We start from the raw sequence: 25,510 nt of genomic DNA, 5'->3' as shown, positions 1-25,510 counted from the left end.
GAGACTGGAACAGAGATTTATCTTCCAACAAGACAATGATCCAAAACATGAAGATAAATCTACGCTGGAACGGTTCACAAATAAACGTATCCAGGTGTTAGAATGGTCAAGTCAAAGTCCAGACCTGAATCTAATGGAGAATCTGTGAAAAGAGCTGAAAACTGCTGCTCATCACAAACCAACGCTCTCCATCCAACCTTACCAGGGCTGGACTGGGACAAAAAAATCGCCCCTGGCATTTTTGGTTTAGACCGGCCCTTCATAATTAGTGGAGAACAACTTGTAATTTATGTATGTGGTTTATGTATGTGGTTTATGAGAAGCGTAATGTATCATCAACATATCAAATATAAGAAGTTTATTGTCTATTATTAACTCCACCATTTTGGTCTGCTCTGTGTAGTTCAATTGATTCTTTATCCTTTTTCTTAAAATCATGTCTAATATGTATTTTCTGAATTTCTCTGATATAACAGCTCAATTCTGATTCTTCAGGTTAAAGGTGCTTCCTCTTTTAAACAGCTATAACATGTGTTTGTATCAGGCTGCGAACAGGGCTGCTTTATGAATTCATGCAACACAACTATGTCTTAAAAGCATTTAACACTGTTTTACTCTATTCAGTGTGAGCATAACTTTTGCTAATATTACTTTTATACCTTTATTACACATACTTTAATCATGCTTAAATTGCAAAGCTTTTACTTATCATTTATCAGTTTTTAAATCTGTTATTTCACTTGTTTGAGTGCTTTTTAAAACATGTTGAAACAGCACAGAGGCTACAGATTCAAACTACTATGCAGCCTTTCAGTCACAGCTTTAACCTAAATATCTAAAATACTATGATGCAGCCTAAAATGGACACTTGCTGCTCATCCAACACTTCTCAGTCTTGACCGTTTTCTATTTTATCAGAATAAGCGGGCGTGGATGCCAGATTTTCGCAAGTATGCAAAAACTAGGGGTGTAACATGCAGAAAATTCATGGTTCAGTTCACACCTCGGTATAGACCCCACGGTTCGGTACGTTTTCTGTATGTTTTCGATACGGTTGGTGGGAAGAATTAGGAGGCTGGGCATTCTGTATAGCCTCACCATTATCAACTTCATAATAAATGCTCTTTTATTAAATGCTGAAACCAGGGTTCTCTATCTTTTGATCTAGGTAGAACAAATAAACAGTGAGTCTGATTGTGGCACTTTATTAAAAACAAAAACAACAGCATTACTTTAACTACATTTTCCCCCTAATTACTGGATGCATTTTAGTGTTTGAGTTCTTTTTAAGAAATATCAGCTTTAGATTGATAAAATTAAATCATATTAGTGGTGTCAATCTCTTACGAGGGAGGGAGAGGGTGTGGCCGCTTTCTTCCTATATCCTGATTGGTTCAGACAACTGTCTATATTAAAGAAGGGCCAATGGGCCGCCCCCTCTAAATTGTGGGCCGGTCTCTTAGAAAAAAAGAAAAAAGATCACATCGGCCCCTGAGGACTGTCGGCTCACCGGGCATTTGCCCGATACGCCAGATTACCAGTCCAGCCCTGAACCTCACTGCGCTCCAGCTGTATTTAAGGAAGAATTGATAAAAAAATTCAGTCTCTCGATGTGCAAAACTGATAGAGACAAACCCCAAGAGACTTGCAGCTGTAACAGCTGTTTCACAGAGTGTTTATATATAAACACTCCCCTAGCATTACACATCAAATACGATATTGCACAGTCTCCTAGACCTTATTATTAAAAAGCTTTATTTAAGCTGCACAAATTACTGTTTACATCTGTTGAGCTGCTCCTTGGCACACATTATCTATTGCAACAGGGCAGGAGGAGCAGGAACTCAGGATAAATATCTGTTATTTAAGCTCTTTTAGCACAGACTGTTCGTAAAATTGATTGAAGTGACTGATTTTTTTTCACAGCAGTCTGCTCCACAAAAGCTCTTTCACATCTACCTCGTTTGGTCTGAAGGTTAAGACTTTTCTGTTTTGTTTAAACAAAATTACCTAAGGATTAATATCTATTCAGATGAAAGTAGCAGCTGAATCATGATCCGGTTGTTTTACAGTGTGGAACTCTTTATTGGACTGTTTTGACTTTATTCAGATCAGTTACAGGAAATTTATAGAGTCACACTATCATCACACATTAAACAATATAAAATGTAAATGATTCTGTATCTACTGTAACTGTAGATTAATTACAGAGCAGTACGGGTACATCAGATTACGGTGCTGGTGATTCTGTATCTACTGTAACTGTAGATTAATTACAGAGCAGTACGGGTACAACAGATTACAGTGCTGGTGATTCTGTATCTACTGTAACTGTAGATTAATTACAGAGCAGTATGGGTACAACAGATTACAGTGCTGGTGATTCTGTATCTACTGTAACTGTAGATTAATTACAGAGCAGTATGGGTACAACAGATTACAGTGCTGGTGATTCTGTATCTACTGTAACTGTAGATTAATTACAGAGCAGTACGGGTACAACAGATTACGTTGCTGGTGATTCTGTATCTACTGTAACTGTAGATTAATTACAGAGCAGTACGGGTACAACAGATCACGGTGCTGGTGATTCTGTATCTACTGTAACTGTAGATTAATCAAAGAGCAGTATGGGTACAACAGTGTGTGTGTAAATTAGTTGAGCAGGTACTCTAGTTGGTGTTAAACAGAAATAGATGTTGTAATAATTGGTTTTGTGTCACAGGGGGGCTTGTGGTCACTGTGAACGAGGCACAGAGTCCAGTAAATAACAGCCGGGTTTAATATGGGCGTGTTTGTGCTTTACCATTTTACCACTCTCTATAATAATCACTAAAACATATATTACATCTGGTCCACCCAGGATCATAAAAAACACTTGTTATAAAAGGCTACCTGTAAAAATCAGTCACATGTCTGAACAGATCATTCAGATACTAATGCACTGATGACGGCACGGAAGAGAAACTCAGGTTTTACAATTCTATCATTTTCCTTTAGGTAAAATATCACGTAAAGAGGAAGAAGGAAGAAGGAAGACAGTCATGCATATCTGGGTTTCATATGACCGATCTGGGTTTTTTTACCACATCACAGAACGCATATCAGGTGCTTCTGAGTGTGTACTGTCAGCTGACTGGAATGTTCTAAATCTATTATACATTAATTAACATTAATTATTTGGTTACAGAGCTAACAGCTGGTCTCAGTAATGAGTTAGCCGTGATGCTAACAGTCAGGCTCAGCAGTGATGGAGTAAGTTAGCCGTGATGCTAACAGTCAGGTTCAGCAATGATGGAGTAAGTTAGCCGTGATGCTAACAGTCAGGCTCAGCAGTGATGGAGTAAGTTAGCCGTGATGCTAACAGTCAGGCTCAGCAGTGATGGAGTAAGTTAGCCGTGATGCTAACAGTCAGGCTCAGCAGTGATGGAGTAAACTAGCCGTGATGCTAACAGTCAGGTTCAGCAGTGATGGAGTAAACTAGCCGTGATGCTAACAGTCAGGCTCAGCAGTGATGGAGTAAGTTAGCCGTGATGCTAACAGTCAGGCTCAGCAGTGATGGAGTAAGTTAGCCGTGATGCTAACAGTCAGGCTCAGCAGTGATGGAGTAAGTTAGCCGTGATGCTAGCAGTCAGGCTCAGCAGTGATGGAGTAAGTTAGCCGTGATGCTAACAGTCAGGCTCAGCAGTGATGGAGTAAGTTAGCCGTGATGCTAACAGTCAGGCTCAGCAGTGATGGAGTGGATAAAAATGAAGCATCTGTTTTGCTCTGAGATGCATCCTGTAATAAGGCCAAGATATTACAGTACAACGTTAGATAAACAATAACATGTTAAACAGTAACATGTATGATTATAACAGCTGCCTACATGTGAAGAGCTTAAAGTATAATTACTTAGATTATCTAACAATTAGCTACCTACAATAATGATTATTCAGCATGTAACAAATACATTCACAAATGAATACATTTCCAAATAATTTATTTTTATGTACATTTTTATACACAAAAAATAAAACATAAATAGTGTAAAAACGAAGATTCAAGGATTCAAGGAGATTTTATTGTCATTCGCATCACATGTGGTTCATGAGGTGTGTTAGTGTGGTTTAAAGTGACAGTGTTTGTAAACAGTAATTTGTCCTTGGTGTCAGTGCAGTGTGTTTGTTAAGTGGAGTTTAAGAGTCTTACAGCTTCCGGAATGAAGCTGTTTCTGAGTCTTGTTGTTTTGCACTTAATGCTCCGCAGCCTCCGGCCTGAGGAGGGCGGGACAGGAAGTGCGTGTGCTGGATGGGTGGGATCCTTCCTGATGCAGGTGGCCCTTTTCCTGCATCTGGAGGTGTAAATGTCTGTGGTGCTGGGGAGGCTGACTCCAACAATCCTCTGTGCAGCCTTCACCACCCTCTGCAGATGCTACATTGCAGAGTTAGAGAGTTCATGCTGAAGATGAATCCATATTCCAGAACTCAACTCAACTCAACTTTATTTGTAGAACAAGTCTGAACAGAACTGGTTCAAGAACCAAAGTTCTTTTGGTGGAAAAGTGCAATAAGTAATACAATGAGAACAGTTTTTGGAAAATGATGCAGGTAAACCCAAGAATAAAGGAATAAATAAATAAATAAACAAACCGCTCCTCACACAGGATCAAACTCGAGTCGTCAGGGTCGCGCTCTAATACACTACCGCTGTCCCGGCTAATGAATTGGGACACGACCGGGAAAAAACGCCCTTATAAGAAGATAGGGAGCCCAAGAACGGGTAGAAAATTGAGAACAGGCAGAAACTAAAGTCACGCTGAGCGCGACAGAGAGACAGAGAGGGGGAGGAATATAAACAAAAGCTCACCAGAGGAGCATTTTATTATTTATATTTTTCATTGTTGTTCATTATAGTTTAAATAACCTCACAGGCCAGATGTTTCATGCTTGCGGCCCTCATCTGGGCCACGGTCACCTACTGCCGAACCCCGTTATAGAACATGTTTATTGTCCACAATAAATTAGTTTTTGGTCTAATTGCATTAAGACATCTACAACAAATAACATGTCTAAAAAATGAAATAATGAATTACACACTTAATTTATAATGATTCATAATTTCTACTGCATTTGGTACAAATGATAACTAGATAAATAGTGTGCTCTCTACTTATGAAAATCCTCTCCTTCATTTTTTAGTCATTAATCTCAAAATGACGGTTCTGGAGAGCTCTGACTGTGTTTCAGGTACTGTCTCTCTGCACAACTTTATTTCTTTACCTTCAATAAACCAAGGAGTGCCAAATCATCAGCATATTTAAATAGATGAAAAACAGAGTCAAATAATCTAAAACTTTGAGGTGCATCAGTGTTGAACATTGTCTATTCTGGTAGCACTTTATTTAGGTTCACACTTTGAGAACGAGCTGACAAATGAACAAATTAACATTAAAGTCTATAAAAAGGTGTAAGCTTTTGTTTGCTGGAGGAGACCAATTATTTTATAATAAAGTGTGAGAATGGATCCTCAGTGCTTTTATAACTCTTGGTGTTGATGCTTGCTGTTGATCAGTTTTCAGTGTTGGTTGTAATTTAGCTGTAAAGCTCTTTCCTGCTGTACAATAATAAACGTTCTGAGTTTAAACAGTTTTACCTGGACTGATTCTTACTGATGCCTCACCTGTTTATCACCTCATGTGATGCCTTGTTCCCGTTTCCAGATTTTACTTAGAGGAGGATGAGACGATTCTCTGCACACACACAAAAAAAAAACATGTAATTTATTAACCGAAAGGAACAAATTCTAATGGTTCAGGAACCGACACTAAACAGACAAGACTTTAACTGAGGAAACAAGAAAATAAATCAAAACAACCAGACAGACGTGAAACACTGAAACAAAGAGGATATTAATAAACACAGACCTACAGTAGGACAGGAAACAGGAAACACATGGAGAAGGTAAATAGGGGGCGTGGTTACAAACAGGCAGGTGGAAACACTGAAGACTAGGGTGGATACAAAGAGGTGACATGGCAGGAAAAACAGGACCATGTGATATAGAGCACATGGCAGGGAAAACAGGAAACAGCACAAGATGAAAAATACAGAGATAAACCTAAAATAACAATAAACAAAACCAGAGCGTGATATCATCATTATACCACTTCTCTATCCATCATGTGAGAGGAAATCTAATCACATGACAGAGTCAGCCAATCATAATTAAACACAAACAGAATAGAGAGTTATAATTGTATAATTTATTATAATTTATTATACAGTTCAAAATCAAATAAAATTCTCAGTTTCTCACCTGCTTTACATTAAAATCGGTGTGACTGTTGTGGAAGATACCTTAGAAAAAACACAGCAGAGAAATTTGAATGAGTTTGGATATTGTCAATCATAACTTGACATATTTTGCATGAACACAATATGAAAAGTTCATTTGCAAAAAAAAAAAATGTGTTTAAAGAATATCATTTATCAGTTTTTATAAATGTACTTTTTATCCAAATTAAACACCAGTACTTACAGGTTCCTCTTGTTCTATATCTTCACTCCACTCACTCCTGAGTGTGTGACCCTTCTCAGCTGGTCATAAAACACGGATACCAGGTACATAAAGTGATCACAAAACAACAATTAATCATTAATGACACGTCCAGGTAGCTGCACCATTAAAATAGCAATCCACCAAAGACAGAGCTCACCTGATCTACTCTTAAAGAGAATGATGAACAAGAGACACTCTGATTGGTTCATTTCACGTTATGTTAAAAATGAACCACATCTATCATTAATTAAGAGAACTACTACATGACTTTTGTGCATTTTAAGCTGCGCAAGGTGTACTTTTCCCGTCGTTACGATAGCAAAGACACACTGACGCCTTAAATCAAGCTGCATGGTGCACAGCTCACCTATAGATAAATAAAATAGGGCCCTAGGTCTAGACTGTTAAATACATATTCAAATTCTTACCTGTATTTTGGGGAATCCCATCTTTCTTTCTAAATGTAAACAAAGTTACTGCTGCTGCTACAAGAGCCAAAACAATAAGAACAGTAGTAACTCCAGCGATCTGAGCAGGAGAGGATTTATTCCCACATTCAGCATCAGAGGAATTAGATCCAGGTTTTATTACAATCAGTCCTCGATCTTCACACCTATCAGAGAGAAATTAAACAGACCATTTAAATAATTAATATAATCACACTCTGTACAACATGTACAGCTACACTCTGTGACTCTATTTTACTTTACTGTACATCCTGTACATTCACACTCCTGCACACTACAATACTCACACTTAATTTAAATACAATACTCACACTTAATTTAAATACAATACTCACACTTAATTTAAATACAATACTCACACTTAATTTAAATACAATACTCACACTGGTTAATGTTTAGTATGTGTCTGTGTATCTGCTGATACCTGCTTTCCCCTCTTTATTTATATACTTTATATTTATATAATTTATTCTATCTCATATCTACAGCTGCTTACTTCCACACTTTATATAGTTTTTGTATTTATATATTTATGTATATACTCTCCTTTCAGCATGTTTTATGTTTACTTATATCTTATAAGTAATGTATCTTATCTAAGTTAAAATCTTCTATAATGTTATATTTCTTACTGTTTGTTATTACTGCACCTCTCCTATTATTGTTTGTTTGTTTCTACTGTGTTGTGTAACTACTACTGCCTGCTAAATTTCCTTCAGGATCAATAAAGCATCCATCCATCCATCCACCCAAATATCCATTCATCCATATATCTACCTATCCATATATCTACCCATCCATTTATCCGTCCATCCATCCATATATCCATCCATCCATCGACCCATCCGTCCACCCAAATATCCATTCATCCATATATCCATCCATCCATATATCTACCTATCCATATATCCATCTATCTATATATCCATCACCTATATTTCCATCCATCCATCCATATATCCACCTATCCATATATCCATCCATCCATCTATCCACCCATCCATCCATCCATCCATCCATCCATCCATATATCCACCTATGCATATATCCATCCATCTATATATCCATCCATCTATATATCCGTCCATATATTCATCCATCCATATATCCATCCATCCATATATCCATCCATCCATCTATCCACCCATCCATCCACCTATCCATATATCTATCCACCCATCCATATATCCATCCATCCAGCAGCTGCCTGCAACAGTTATCCTGGAGAACTGTCTAATAAAAAGCTGATTTTATGTATAATGGTATAATGATTAATTTGACATTAATTAATTGATTAATCTGATTTCTGTAGTTATTTGATTATTCAAATAGTCATGTAAACAGCAAACTCTAAGGATTTATTCATTGTCACGTCTTGGCCTCGTCTCGTGTCTCTGTGTGTCTTCCCCACGTGACCTGTGCTCCCCTGTGTCTCCCGTCTCAGTACTTTTCCACCTGTGTCTCATTTGTAGCTCCGCCCCTTCCCCAGGTGTTTCTAATTATAGTGTGTTTCCTGTTTCTTTAAATAGCCCTCCTCTGCCACTTTGTCTCCGTCGGTCTTTGCACCTTCCACTGTCGTTTGTCTCTCTCTGTGTTTAATAGCCTCTGTTCCTCACGCCTTAGTTTCTGTATCTCTTGTTTATATTTCTAGTTTCTTGTTTATTTCTGTGTTCCCTAGTTCCTTGTAAATACCCCTGCTTTGTGTTGATTCCTAGTTTAGCCCCTTGTATATATTCCCTGTTTGTTTATCATTATTATTATCTCTAGTTTGTTTGTTTTAGTTCTCTGGTTCCTCTCATTTGTTTTCTGGTTATTTTCAGACATTTAGTTTATTCCCTAGTTCATTGTATATATCTCCCTGTTCCGTGTTTTAGTGTTTACTTGTTTCTTGTTTCTTTGTTACTTGTTATTTATTTATTAAATTATTATTTATTGATTTCACCCTACCTGCACTTGTGTCCGCCTCCTCGTCTCCCTGCCTGGGTCATTTCCTGACATTCATACAGCAGGTAAAAGTTTTCTCAAATCTGATCTTTTTGGTTGAATATGATACAGATGTGTTGTTTGTGTGTCAGTTGGAACAGCAAAAACACCCTGAATCTGATATTTACAATTCTGATTTGGGCCACTTTCATAAGTGGTTTAAAATCCAATATATATCTGATACACGGCAATGCAATACTTGTGTTTTAACCGCTCAGTGTTTCTAATAAAACGGCAAACAAAGCCACTGGACGCTGCTGTTGCATCAAAAATAAAAAAAATAAATAACAAGCTTATTAAAATTAAGTTTAGAGAAAGGGTTTTCTGTCTGTAGCTGAATAGCGTGTGATTTTTACAGTGATCTGGAGCTCATTCTCAGTGATTAGCTCAGCTGCAGAAACTGAAACTGTATTATGACTCCTAAAATGCTGGAAAAGATGAAACCGAAACTTCACATGAAGCTCTGCTGCTCTTTAGAGCATAAACCACAGTTAAGGAGCGTGAACTGTTCAAATCAGCGTCGGACACAGATCACATTATAGTGTGAACAGACTAAAATACACATTGGGTTTTTACCTGCTGTAACGTAGCTTAAGTCTACAAATCTTATTAAGAAATCTGATTAAAAAAAACTGGATTTTTCTCATGTATGTCACGTTTTATCCTGAGAGATTATTGGCTGGTTGTACAGTAAATCTGATTGTTTTCTGACTTGTTAAACTGCATTATTATCAACTATCTTAATTTATCTACCAAAGCTCACGATCTGACGATCTGCAGTAATCAGATTATGAAGTGCATGTGTTGTGTTTTTCCCACAGGCTCCAGTTACACTATATTTCCATGCTGGGTGTGTCTTGTTCCTCCAGGATAAACTCAGCTGGGTATTTGCCTGTATTTTTTATAATAATGAACTGCCTGATCTCAGTATTAAACTACATCACTATTTACCCTCCTGCTGACAATATCACACTGGGGTGTAGTGCACTATAGGACTCTGTGGGCGTGGCCTAAGCTTTTGTTCCTAATGGCTTTATATATTTTTTTTCTGCTTACTTTACTTTTACTTTTATACTTTAAGTAGTTTTAAACCAGAACGTTTCATAAACACTTTTACTTAAAGAGTAAAAAGTCTGAGTTGATACTTTTTTTACTTCTACAGAAGTATTTTATTAAATCCGAGTATCTAAACTCTATTCTACCTACAGAGTAATGAATGGAGATACTTTACACATCTTTAATTATTACTGTTTTTTTTTTTTTTTTAATTTTTGAAACTCCTTGGCTCACTATTCCTGTTTGGTTTGTTAGAAGATAATATTCTAGTGAACAACAGACGTCATTCATCAAACAAAATAAATAAATAAATAAATAAGAAGAATGTTCTTGTATTTGTTTGTAGAAGAGTCTATGTCTGGCTTATGACATTTGTATGACGTGTTTATAAATGGCTGAATTGTTCAGAACAGACAGCATCCATTATTATATTATAGAAACACAAAAGCTTTGTAGTTTTAGTCTGATGGCAGCAGTGAACTACAGTGACAGTATTACAGTGACTGCTGTGATACAATGCTGCTCAGACCTCTTTCTAGATAAACACATTTTTACACTGTAAATGATGAAATCAGCCGCTATTGGCTGCATGCTGAGCTGAACTGCATCACATTTAGTTTGGAAAAAGTCCCGTCCAAATATTTACAAAGACTGATGGAAGTTTCTGGATGTCAGGCTTTCCCTTTACCCACCACAGATCAGCTGATCCTCATCCAGCTTATTCACCTGCCTCAGACCAGCTGCTCACATTTACATAAACTCTTACTAGGAATTAACTCTAACTGCTTCTACTGCTGGTATAAATATTCACCTGAATATATCAGACCTGTGTGGATTATAATAACTTTTAATATTTATTTATAATATACAGGGGTTGGAGAATGAAACTGAAACACCTGTCATCATTTTATTGTGGGATTTTAGGTTTCATGGCTAAATTGGAGCAGCCTGGTGTTCAATCTTCATTAATTGCACATTGCACCAGTAAGAGCAGAGTGTGAAGGTTCAATTAGCAGGGTAAGAGCACAGTTCTGCTCTAAATATTACAATGAACACAACATTATGGGGGACATACCAGAGTTCAAAAGAGGTCAAATTGTTGGTGCACGTCTTGCTGGAGCATCTGTGACCAAGACAGCAAGTCTTTGTGATGCATCAAGAGCCACGGTATCCAGGGTAATGTCAGCCAGCATACCACCAAGAAGAACCAACCACATCCAACAGGATTAACTGTGGAGGAAGCTGTCTGAAAGGGATGTTCGGGTGCTAACCCGGATTGTATCCAAAAAACATAAAACCACGGCTGATCAAATCACGCAGAATTCAATGTGCACCTCAACTCTCCTGTTTCCACCAGAACTGTCCGTCACCACAATCAATTATTGTGCTCTAAAACCAGGGGCCAGTTGTTCAGAGGTAATCTGATCGGATTTTGGTTATCGGATTGGATCAAATCTGGAAAACGGGTTGTTCAAAAGGGAAAGAAGCATTCTGAAATCGGATCAGATCACGTAATCCAATCCTAGTTTGTAAATGGATCAAACCTTCAGTTTCTGTTGTTCAAAACTTTTCAGTAGGATTTGGATAACTTTGATCCAAAAAAACTGGATTACCCTGATCCCAACAAGGGGTAGGATTTCAAGGGGGATTTCAGGAAGTAAATGTGGTAAAACTTTAAAATCAAAGTTTTAAAGTAAAAAAAAATACATTTGTACAATTTAGTGTATATACATTTACTTCTATTTTGCACTTGACCTGTTTAACCGTTACAGTAATAAAGTAGACATTGGCTACCAATTAAGCCTTTTACTATAGTAACGTAAAAATAAAAACAATCTTGACCCCATTAAATAAACCCCCCAAAAGATTTCAATAACAAACAAAAATAATATATTCATTTTTTCATCTACGTCACTGTCATTCATCACTGTATATTAATGTCAAAGAAACATTTATCAGATATGAAGCTGTCAAAAATAATTACGAACAATTGAAAAGAACACCAGAGTTTGTTCTGGTTCTTCAACAGGCTCAGGTGCATCATAAACATCACAGAGAGGGACATTGCGTCTGGTAGCAACATTGGGCAGGACAATACATGCAAGTGTTATGTTGCATGCTCCCTGTGGTTCGACTCGCAAATAGTTAAGGCATGCAAAGCGTCTCTGCAGAACTCCATTTAAACGCTCAATTGCTCGTATTGTTTTGCAATAAGCAGTATCTTGTTACTGCAAGAAAAGGAGTCATCAACCCCTGTTGGTTCTTCTATCTGTTTTTTACATAGCTGGTAATCCGGATTAGGTAATCCTGAAAACTGTGTTTCTGGATCAGGTTGATCCAATCCAATATTGCTTTGAAAAACTGTCTTAAAAGTAAGACAGATCACCTGATCCTGGATAGCAAAAAATGTGATTACCAAATCTGGATAATTTTGATCCGGATTACATTTTTTGAACAACTGGCCCCAGGTGTTTCACTTTCATTCTCCAACACCTGTATCTGACCCGAGGAGGATGGGTCCTCCTTATACGGCTCTGAAAAAAATAATAGAGCACTTAAAATGATGAGTTTCTTTGATTTTACCAAATGTAAAACCTCTGGAATATAATCAAGAGGAAGATGGATGATCACAAACCATTAAACCAATCAAGAGTGGCATAAAGTTATCCAAAAGCAGTGTGTAAGACTGGTGGAGGAGAACATAATGCCAAGATGCATGAAAAAAATCCACCAAAATCCACCAAATATTGTTTATTTCTGAACTCTTAAAACTTTATGAATATGAACTTGTTTTCTTTGTATTATTTGAGGTCTGAAAGTTCTGCATCTTTTTTATTATTTCAGTCATTTCTCATTTTCTGTAAATAAATGCTCTAAATGAGAATATTTTATGGAATTTGGGAGAAATGTTGTCTGTAGTTTATAGAATAAACTACACATACATATATTGTAATAATATTTGTTATTGTAAGTACATACTGTGAGTGAGTCTGGCAGGTGTGTAGAGATCCGTTAGAGAAAGTTCCTTCTGCACATCCAGAACATACAGTATCTCTATCTGCTGTTCCTGTAACACACAAGTTCAGCTCTGTTACAATCAGTAACACAACACCTCCTGAGTCCTGATGCTGAACCAGGAGCAGTGAAATGATGGAGACGAGATTCAGAAACAAAAACTATCAAGAGTTTTATAAAAATACCAGGAACAGAATATTACAGTTAGGGTAGGTGGTGGATCCAAGTGCTGAGCAGACGTTTATATACGTTTATAATAAATATATTTATATGTATTTATTAATTCATTCCTTTATTTACTTAGATAGATATGCTTTAATACGTTTATTTTATTTAATAGCTTATTGATTCTCCACAGAGGAGACTAGGAGAATTGGTGGAAAAAACCACCCCAAAAAAGGTGTAGAAAAAAGGCGCCACTCTTGGCGTCTATAAACTAAATACAGCTTTCAGCTCAAAATTATTTACACTCAAATAAAACACAAGTCAGAACTCCTCTCTCTGTCTTCACTTTATGTTTTAACTTTAAATTAATTTAAAATTAAATTATACAGATTGTTTTCTTTTCTTTATTCTTGTCTTGGGGTTCTTTTATGACTTTCTTTACTCTTTTCATCTTGTTTTCTCTTGTGTTCTAGTCTTGTCTTGTTTAACCTGTACAAAGGTGTGATGGAAAGGTGTGATTTAACTGGGGTTTTTATAGAGTGCTACACAGGTGCAGCAGGTTGATGCTGATCACCGCCGGGGATTCTGGGAGTTGGAGTTTTGAGACCCAGCATTTGTAATTTCTCCCCTACATCTGCCAGCCCCCTACAGCTCTGCCCATCCAAAGGCGAGTGATATTGAGGGGTTGGGGATACATTTGCTAAAATGAATCAAAGCCCACCCTATAGTGACTTACAGTATATGGAATTACAGTTAATCACAAATAAACAAAATACATTTTCCCGTACTTCTGTTTATTAATAGTTAAATCCAACTAAAGGTGACTTTACAACCTAAACATTTTACTCCACATTATATTTACTGTTGTTAGGAGGATGCACATTTCTGCGCGCTTTCAAAATAAGTTTATTTCTGCTTTTCTGCTTTATTATTTTTGGGGGCACAAATGCACCTATTCTGATATTGGGTGGGACACAACCCCCGGTTCCTAGGCCAATGTTCCCATCACACAGAAACATATAATAAAACATGAAAACATGTAAATCTCTAAATGTCTCTTTTTTTAGAACATACAAAAAAAGAGTTATGCTAATATAAACCATGGGCCATTATTATTCATCTAAAAACTTCACTTAAAGTGCTTTAGAGCCCTCTACCGGTGGGAGTGTGTAACTGCACTGAGCACTGGGAAGCGCTATTTCAGCCTCTTATAACCCCAGTAATAAATAACCGCGCATTGTTTATATATGGCTCAATTACTCAGTAATGCGTCGACGGTCTAACATGATTCATATATCGTGACAAAGAGGAAACCCTATAGTTTCTAACAACAGCACTGAACTGAAGTGTTTTTAAGAAATCTACTGCTAAGTACACATAATAAATAGACTTACCTTTATATTTTAATGCATATTCTTTCATTATAACATCATTTATTGCATCAAAACACCATAATCTGCGTATTTACTTTTACTGAGGTAAATCTCATGACCTCATTGCTGTCGCTGATTCGTCAAAAAAACTCTACTAAAAACGCTTTTTTCAGTCAATAATATTTACTTGTAGAGTCCATTTTGTATATATATATTTATATATATATATTTTAAGTTTGCATAGTGTGTAATTTTGTGCGTATTATAATAAAAAAGTATTTATCTGATACTTTTGCTGAAGAACTCTTTATTATTGTCAGGTCTTAGCCCTGTTTCGTGTCTCTGTGTGTCTTCCCCACGTGACCTGTGCCTCTCTGTGTCTCCTGTCAGTAGATTTCCACCATGTGTTTCTAATTTGTAGCTCCACCCCTTCCCCAGGTGTTTCCAATTCTAGTGTGTTTTATGTACTATAAATAGCTCTCCTCTGCCACCTTGTCCTCCGTCGGTCTTTGCACTAACCCCTGTTGTTTGTCTCTCCGTGTCTCTTTGTTATTTCTAGCCCTAGCCCTAGTTCCTTGTATATTACTCTGCTTGTGTTTATTAGTTTATTCCCTTGTTAATATATCCCTGCCCTGTTTAGTTTTGTTTATTTCTTGTTTGGTTTTTCTAGTCTCTTGTTTAGCTCCGTGTTCCCTAGTTCCTTGTACATACCCCTGCTTTGTGTTTATTCCTAGTTTAGCTCCCTGTATATATTCCCTGTTTGCTTATCATTATTATCATCACTCGTTTGTTATTGGTTATTTGTGTTTCTTTGTTACATGTTTACTTGTTCCTCGTTTCCTTGTTTCTTTGTTATTTATTTAATAAATTATTTATTTATATCGCCCTTACCTGCACCTGTGTCCGCCTCCTCGTCTCCCTGCCTGGGTCACTCGTGACAATTATAATAGTAACTAATTTTATAAGCAGCTGATAGTAAATATCCAGACTTCAAAATCACTTTCATTAAGTATATATATATATAAACAAAATATGCTGGGGTTCAAAGTAATGCACTTAAATTGCTGTGTGAAATCAGTCTAAAAGCAGAGTAACATGATAATTATATTAAAATTATAAAAAGCTAAAGTTGAAGGTTTCTGGTTTATACTGTAGCGGTAACACTTTATAATACTGTTCCATAGTTAATAAGTAACTAAGCAGGAACTAATTAATAGTGCTGCATTAACACCTAAATATTTTCTATTAACTACCAGGGAGTACTGAATAATTACTCAGTAGATAGTACTGAACTAATGATTATAGTAGTTCACTATTAACTCCACAATAATTACTTACATATCTCCCAGAGAACTACTTACTAATGATGTCTCCTTTATAATAACTATTCATTAATTACTGCTCAAATCAACATTAACTACTGAAAACCCTTACATCCCACCTGGGGAACTATAGATCTAAATCAGGCATATTTGAGTTAAATGCATATTAATTGAAGGCATATTTGAATTAAGCAAGTGACACCATTTGTAGTAGTGGTAACCTTAATTACCTTATCCTCAGTTCCTTCCAAATATTAGCAACATATAGTAAAAATACTTCAGTGTGTATTACTCTGCTTAACCATCAATTTTTGGAAGAAAAAAACAACATTATAACGTAATATTATTGCATAGAAGACATTGATGAAAGTTCTCCAGAAGGCATCTAAGACTCTAAGAATGACTGTAAGACAGTAATAATGTAACAATCATTGCTTTAATACTAGGTATCAGCCTTATAAAAGTGCATCTTCAGCCTTTGCAGTCTCACAGAGATTTATTTAACTGCGCACTATTAGGGTAATTACGGTAATTTCACAGCGGACGCAGCTCTCCTGGTCCTTCGTGTAAATTCTCTGCTGTGCTGATGCTGCTGCTGCTGCTGCTGGAGGAGGATTAAGAGAGACTCTGCTGCTTTCATATTTCTGTATTTGATTGAAAATAAACTAGTAATCAAGATATTGAGATCTTTTCCAGCTGATTTTACCCCCGGATCAGAGGAGGACTCTTTGTGGGTTGTTAACCAGCTTTAGGATGTGTGTTAGCTAGGTTAGCTAAGTTGTGTGTGTAGTTAGCGTTAGCCAGCTAAGTTAACTAGGTTATGTGTGTGTTAGTTAGCTAGTTTAAATGTGTGTTAGTTAGCTAGCTAAGTTAACTTTTATGTGTGGGTTAGTTAGCTAGGTTATATGTGTGTTAGCAAGTTAAATGTGTGTGTGTAGTTAGCTAGGTTATATGGGTGTTAGTTAGCAAGCTAAGTTAGCTAGGGGAAATGTGTGTGTTAGCTAGGTTAATTGTGTTAGCTAGTTTAAATGTGTGTGTGTTCGTTAGCTAGGTTAAATGTGTGTTATTATTATTATTATTATTATTATTATTATTATTATTATTATTATTAATGTATATTTCCCTATATAATACTGTGACATGATCTACAGTAACTCCTAAAGAAGAACACAGTAACTGCTCAGTCATTAGTAATGGGTTACCATGTGCTGCTGTTAACTCCCGAAAAAAGAAGACAGGGACCCCTTATTAATTATCTATGAAGAACACAGGGATGCCTAGTTCGTTATCTAACACAAATATTTATTAATTTAAACATGATTTCCCCCAGAATAAGGATGTAGGACACAGCCTACAGTAAAGCTGTATGTGAGCCATCACTTCTACTGAGCACATCTCCAGGAGGACTGAAGAAGAGCACAGGTTTAGAATAAACACCTGTAACACACTGACAGAATATTACACAAATGGGGGTTAAGCAGACTACTGCACATTTCAGTGTGTCTAACATTTGGAAGATATTGAGCATACTAAGGTAAGTAAGGTTAATATATGATAAGTGGTGTCACCGACTTTAATATCACCACTGATAGAATAACCTGCAGCAGCAGATAAACACACTGATAGAGGCTAGCGGTCCGGCGCTGTGGAATTACCGTAATTACCCTAATAATGGGCACTAAAAGTCTGTGAGACTGCAAGGCTAAAGATGAACGTTTATAAGGTTGGTGCTGAAAATTAAAGCAGTGACCATTAAAACAAAATTGAGTACAGTCAGTCTTAGAGTCTTCTGGAGAACATAAATAATGTCTACTATGTAATAATATTACGTTATTTTTTATTATTTTTTATCTTTTAATATAATGATAATAATAAGATAATGATGATAATAAGGTAATTAAGTAATTAATAAGTAGTTATAATAAAGGAGACATAATTAGTAAGTAGTTCTCTGGGAGATATGTAAGTCTCAGTAATTATTGTGAAGTTAATAGTGAACTACTATAATCATTAGTTCAGTACTATCTACTGAGTAATTATTCAGTACTCCCTGGTAGTTAATAGAAAATATTTAGGTGTTAATGCAGCACTATTAATTAGTTCCTGCTTAGTTACTGCTTAGTTACCTATTAACTATGGAACAGTATTATAAAGTGTTACCTACTGTAGCTGTATTATACTAACCTGTGTTCACTATAAATTGTCCCGGGCTGCAGGGGGCGTGTCTCAGTGCTCGTGAACAGCTTTCTCCGGTTCTGTCAGTACAGTAGTGTCCGTCTAAAACCTCACACACTGAATCTGAAACTGCAGTGCAGGAGGTCTTTACCCTCAACCCTAAACCTGTACAACACACCAATCAACACAAATCAACACAAATCAACACAAATCAACACAAATCGACACAAATCAACACAAACCAACACAAATCAACACACATCAACACACATCAACACAAATCAACACAAACCAACACAAACCAACACAAACCAACACACATCAACACAAATCAACACCAATCAACACAAACCAACACAAACCAACACACATCAACACAAACCAACACAAACCAACACACATCAACACAAATCAACATAAACCAACACACATCAACACACATCAACACACAAATCAACACAAACCAATACAAACCAACACACATCAACACAAATCAACACAAATCAACACACATCAACACAAATCAACACAAATCAACACAAATCAACACAAATCAACACACATCAACACAAATCAACACACATCAACACAAATCAACACCAATCAACACAAATCAACACAAATCAACACACATCAACACAAATCAACACAAACCAACACAAACCAACACAAACCAACACAAACCAACACAAATCAACACCAATCAACACACATCAACACAAATCAACACACATCAACACAAATCAACACAAATCAACACAAATCAACACAAATCAACACACATCAACACAAATCAACACAAATCAACACACATCAACACAAATCAACACCAATCAACACCAATCAACACACATCAACACAAATCAACACACATCAACACAAATCAACACACATCAACACACATCAACACCAATCAACACAAATCAACACAAATCAACACAAATCAACACAAATCAACACAAATCAACACACATCAACACAAATCAACACACATCAACACAAATCAACACACATCAACACACATCAACACACATCAACACCAATCAACACAAATCAACACCAATCAACACAAATCAACACAAATCAACACACATCAACACAAATCAACACCAATCAACACAAATCAACACAAATCAACACACATCAACACACATCAACACAAATCAACACACATCAACACAAATCAACACAAATCAACACCAATCAACACCAATCAACACACATCAACACACATCAACACACATCAACACACATCAACACAAATCAACACCAATCAACACAAATCAACACAAATCAACACAAATCAACACAAATCAACACAAATCAACACACATCAACACAAATCAACACAAATCAACACACATCAACACAAATCAACACAAATCAACACAAATCAACACACATCAACACACATCAACACACATCAACACAAATCAACACAAACCAACACACAAATCTACACAAATCTACACAAATCAACACAAACCAACACACAAATCTACACAAATCTACACAAATCAACACAAACCAACACACAAATCTACACAAATCTACACAAATCAACACAAATCAACACAAATCAACACACATCAACACCAATCAACACACATCAACACACATCAACACACATCAACACAAATCAACACAAACCAACACACAAATCTACACAAATCTACACAAATCAACACAAACCAACACACAAATCTACACAAATCTACACAAATCAACACAAACCAACACACAAATCTACACAAATCTACACAAATCAACACAAATCAACACAAATCAACACACATCAACACAAATCAACACAAACCAACACACAAATCTACACAAATCTACACAAATCAACACAAATCAACACACATCAACACAAATCAACACAAACCAACACACAAATCAACACAAATCAACACACATCAACACAAATCAACACAAACCAACACACAAATCTACACAAATCTACACAAATCAACACAAATCAACACAAACCAACACACAAATCTACACAAATCAACACAAATCAACACACATCAACACAAATCAACACAAACCAACACACAAATCAACACAAATCAACACAAACCAACACACAAATCAACACAAATCAACACAAATCAACACACATCAACACCAATCAACACCATTCAACACAAATCAACACAAATCAACACAAATCAACACACATCAACACCAATCAACACCAATCAACACCAATCAACACAAATCAACACAAATCAACACAAATTAACACAAATCAACACAAATTAACACAAATCAACACAAATCAACACAAATCAACACAAATCAACACACATCAACACAAATCAACACACATCAACACAAATCAACACACATCAACACAAATCAACACACATCAACACAAATCAACACCAATCAACACAAATCAACACAAATCAACACACATCAACACAAATCAACACACATCAACACAAATCAACACCAATCAACACAAATCAACACAAATCAACACAAATCAACACACATCAACACACATCAACACAAATCAACACACATCAACACAAATCAACACCAATCAACACACATCAACACACATCAACACACATCAACACACATCAACACACATCAACACAAATCAACACCAATCAACACAAATCAACACACATCAACACACATCAACACACATCAACACAAATCAACACAAACCAACACACAAATCTACACAAATCTACACAAATCAACACAAACCAACACACAAATCTACACAAATCTACACAAATCAACACAAACCAACACACAAATCTACACAAATCTACACAAATCAACACAAATCAACACAAATCAACACACATCAACACCAATCAACACAAATCAACACACATCAACACACATCAACACACATCAACACAAATCAACACACAAATCTACACAAATCTACACAAATCAACACAAACCAACACACAAATCTACACAAATCTACACAAATCAACACAAACCAACACACAAATCTACACAAATCTACACAAATCAACACAAATCAACACAAATCAACACACATCAACACAAATCAACACAAACCAACACACAAATCTACACAAATCTACACAAATCAACACAAATCAACACAAATCAACACACATCAACACCAATCAACACAAATCAACACACATCAACACAAATCAACACAAACCAACACACAAATCAACACAAATCTACACAAATCAACACAAATCAACACACATCAACACAAATCAACACAAACCAACACACAAATCAACACAAATCAACACACATCAACACAAATCAACACAAACCAACACACAAATCTACACAAATCTACACAAATCAACACAAATCAACACAAACCAACACACAAATCTACACAAATCAACACAAATCAACACACATCAACACAAATCAACACAAACCAACACACAAATCAACACAAATCAACACAAACCAACACACAAATCAACACAAATCAACACAAATCAACACACATCAACACCAATCAACACCATTCAACACAAATCAACACAAATCAACACCAATCAACACCAATCAACACAAATCAACACAAATCAACACAAATCAACACAAATTAACACAAATCAACACAAATCAACACAAATTAACACAAATCAACACAAATCAACACAAATTAACACAAATCAACACAAATTAACACAAATTAACACAAATCAACACAAATTAACACAAATCAACACAAATCAACACAAATTAACACAAATCAACACAAATTAACACAAATTAACACAAATCAACACAAATTAACACAAATCAACACAAATTAACACAAATTAACACACATCAACACCAATCAACACAAACCAACACACAAATCAACACAAATCAACACAAATCAACACACATCAACACCAATCAACACCAATCAACACCAATCAACACCAATCAACACAAACCAACACAAATCAACACCAATCAACACCAATCAACACCAATCAACACCAATCAACACAAATCAACACAAATCAACACAAATCAACACACAAATCAACACCAATCAACACACATCAACACAAATCAACACAAATCAACACAAATCAACACCAATCAACACAAATCAACACAAATCAACACAAATCAACACAAATTAACACAAATCAACACAAATCAACACACAAATCAACACCAATCAACACACATCAACACAAATCAACACAAATCAACACAAATCAACACCAATCAACACAAATCAACACAAATCAACACAAATCAACACAAATCAACACCAATCAACACAAATCAACACACATCAACACAAATCAACACAAATCAACACAAATTAACACAAATCAACACAAATCAACACAAATCAACACACATCAACACAAATTAACACAAATCAACACAAATCAACACACAAATTAGGGCTGTCCCTAACGATTATTTTTTAAACGATTATTCTAACGATTATTTTTTTCGATTAGTCGACTAATCTATTTATTGAGAAACATATTTAAATAATTGTTATTTTACGTTTTAAAGCAAACGATAAATTACTATATTTATATATAATAACAACAACAACACAAGCCTACTAAACCAAACCCCACACTTATAATCACTTACATGTACAACACGTTTAGATCTATAACGCTAAAAATGAATAAGCTCCCATACACCACAACCGTGTGTTGCACTGTTTTCTGTGACCGCTAGATTTTGTGACCACGGGCAAGTAGTTCTCAGCGGACCGGTGCACTGGCCGATTCGAAACGTGTTCGTTTCTAATGTTTACCCCGACTGGCCAAAACGGTTAAGTTTAGGGCTGAGGGTAAGGTGTAGGAATAGAAAGCTTCCGTTTTGCCAATGAACGCTCATAACCGTGAGCACTGGTCACAAAATTCCGACGGTGACAGAAAACGGTGTAACACCGCAGCGCCGACGGCGCTAGCTAAAATAACTTAAGGCAGCTAGCTTAGCTAAACACCTGAACTTATGAATAATGCTACTGTTTCTGGAAACTGCGAAATGCCATGCACAAATATAAACCAAAACTGTATAATTTCTGCCTGTGGCAGGTTTAAAACCTTTGGTAGACAGTCTTAAGTCTTTTTAAGGACACCCGCGGAGACCCTGATGTAAACGGTAACTTACTGTGTGACCCTGTTGACATAGTGCTCCTGGATGTTTGCGCTTCAAGTGCTCCTTTTGCACATATGGCAGAGGACCACATTGTTGCCCTTTTGCGTGAAATGCTCCCAAACTTTAGATGCCCGCTGGCGTTTTTTTGTAGCTGGAGATTGCTCTCCGGAGTCCATGCTCTCTAGAGCTTAGATTCTCTGCCCGAACCCGACATGACCCGAGGCCCGACCCGAAATCCGACCCGGGCTCCAGAAAATAGTCAGAGATATAGGCGTCTGTTTTTTAATTATATTTTTATTTAAAAAAAAAACTAAAATAACGAAAACTGAAAGTGAAACTAAACTAATTTATTTATAAGCGCTGTTTTCACTACCGCAGTTCTACAGCGGGGGTGTTGTGCCGATTCTGTCCGCGAAGCGGGAGTCAGATTCAGCAGAGAGTCGGATTCGGCACAAACGCGGCGGCACCTCGCGGTCCGCGGTGTCAGTTGTAAGCGCTCGCGCTAGCCGCAAAATACTGCAGAAAACACTGAGGGAGCTGCAGAATTATGTATGGGACTAGAATATGAGCTCTCACCAGAACAAGCGAATCTCTCTCTCTCTCTCTCTCTCTCTCTCTCTCTCTCTCTCTCTCTCTCTCTCTCTCTCTCTCTCTCTCTCTCTCTCTGTGTCTCTCTCTCTCTCTCTCTCTCTCTCTCTCTCTCTCTGTGTCTCTCTCTCTCTCTCTCTGTGTGTGTGTGTGTGTGTCTCTCTCTCTCGCACGTGAACTCCTCCGCGTTTGACTTGCAGAACTGTGTTTAGCTGTTCTTAAAAATCATTTTAATTAAATAATAGTTCTATGCTTCTATGTTACCGTGTTAATTAACATAGTTCTTATCATATTTACGACGCGCCGACGCACGTTATGCAAATCGATGTATTTTCGTAATCGATGACGTCGATTATGTCGACGCGTCGCCCCAGCCCTAACACAAATCAACACAAATCAACACCAATCAACACCAATCAACACAAATCAACACAAATCAACACCAATCAACACCAATCAACACAAATCAACACAAATCAACACCAATCAACACCAATCAACACAAATCAACACAAATCAACACAAATCAACACCAATCAACACAAATCAACACCAATCAACACCAATCAACACAAATCAACACAAATCAACACCAATCAACACCAATCAACACCAATCAACACCAATCAACACCAATCAACACAAATCAACACAAATCAACACAAATCAACACCAATCAACACAAATCAACACAAATCAACACCAATCAACACCAATCAACACCAATCAACACCAATCAACACAAATCAACACAAATCAACACAAATCAACACAAATCAACACAAATTAACACATCTTACAAAAATACAATCAGTGTTTTAAACACAGATCTGTCTGAATAAAACACAGACTTACCAGAATCACACACTGTACACTTCTTACACTCTGAGTAGTGATTGGGTTCACTGCTATAACATGAATCTTCACAGGGAACACAGCGAGTCTGTGTGTTTTCAGTGCAGTTCCTCCCTACAAAAAATCCTACAAACAAATAAACAAACATTCAAATAAAATAAAATATAAAATAAATTCTAATTGTAATCAGTTTAGTTATGAAGTTATTTTAGAAAAGAGTTTTCTGTGGAAGATTCTGTTATAAGAAAATCTTATTCCTTTGAAACTTTTAATAATAGTAATAATAATACTAACAAAATTATAAATACTGTTTCTAATTGATAATATACAGTAGAAATGCAAATTTTACAACATTGTTAAAAATGTTTATTCTAAACAACGGTAGTAACAATATTGGTATTGTGGTGGCAGGTGTATTAAAAAACATGCTGTTAAAAATATATATTTTTTTAACATGACAATAATAATATATTTATTATGTACTCATTGTACTACACAATAAAGTCTGGTGTCTTTTTTAACTGATTTAGATCATTTAGATTTAGAGAATTAAACATGCTTACCTGGTTTACACATATAACAGCATTTTCCATTGATCTCGAACTGAAGACTGTTACAGGCTCCAGAACACAATTTAACACATAGGAACAGCCAATACAACAGTTCTGGGGCAGTCTCCTCTGAACAAATAAATAAATAAATAAAAATTTTGTTTTTACAAAATTTATATTGAGCATTATATTTAAATCCCATGACAATTAAACTTAATTTCAGTATATAATCCAATAGATATATGAACATATATATTACACTTACTTGTTCGCATAATGTGCTGTCCATGAATAATAAAGTCATCTAA

The 25,510-nt window shown here is 36.2% G+C and overlaps 1 protein-coding gene across 1 annotated transcript; it reads right to left on the bottom strand.

The window, feature by feature from the left end:
- Positions 1–4,041: 4,041 nt before the first annotated feature.
- Positions 4,042–25,293, bottom strand: LOC103026073 (tumor necrosis factor receptor superfamily member 14-like). The gene is made up of 8 exons (XM_049485627.1): positions 25,215–25,293; positions 24,652–24,777; positions 18,106–18,261; positions 13,026–13,113; positions 6,969–7,153; positions 6,520–6,578; positions 6,298–6,338; positions 4,042–5,731 (listed from the first exon to the last, which is right to left on the bottom strand). The coding sequence occupies exons 1-7, from the start codon at positions 25,225–25,227 to the stop codon at positions 6,303–6,305; spliced, it is 663 nt and encodes a 220-aa protein (XP_049341584.1). The 5' UTR covers positions 25,228–25,293; the 3' UTR covers positions 4,042–5,731; positions 6,298–6,302.
- Between the last annotated feature and the right edge of the window lie 217 nt (positions 25,294–25,510).

This window comes from Astyanax mexicanus, chromosome 12 (genome assembly GCF_023375975.1).
Source record: "Astyanax mexicanus isolate ESR-SI-001 chromosome 12, AstMex3_surface, whole genome shotgun sequence".
Taxonomy (NCBI): domain Eukaryota; kingdom Metazoa; phylum Chordata; class Actinopteri; order Characiformes; family Acestrorhamphidae; genus Astyanax; species Astyanax mexicanus.
This window is presented reverse-complemented; position numbering and strand designations above follow the sequence as displayed.

What these genes read in the sequence shown, in the direction of transcription:
- LOC103026073 (XM_049485627.1), bottom strand. An exon ending in ACCTGCCAGACTCACTCACA is followed by an intron (nt 7,154 to 13,025) that starts GTATGTACTTAC and finishes TCTCTCTGATAG; the next exon opens with GTGTGAAGATCGAGGACTGA. An exon ending in TGGGATTCCCCAAAATACAG is followed by an intron (nt 6,579 to 6,968) that starts GTAAGAATTTGA and finishes TTTTATGACCAG; the next exon opens with CTGAGAAGGGTCACACACTC.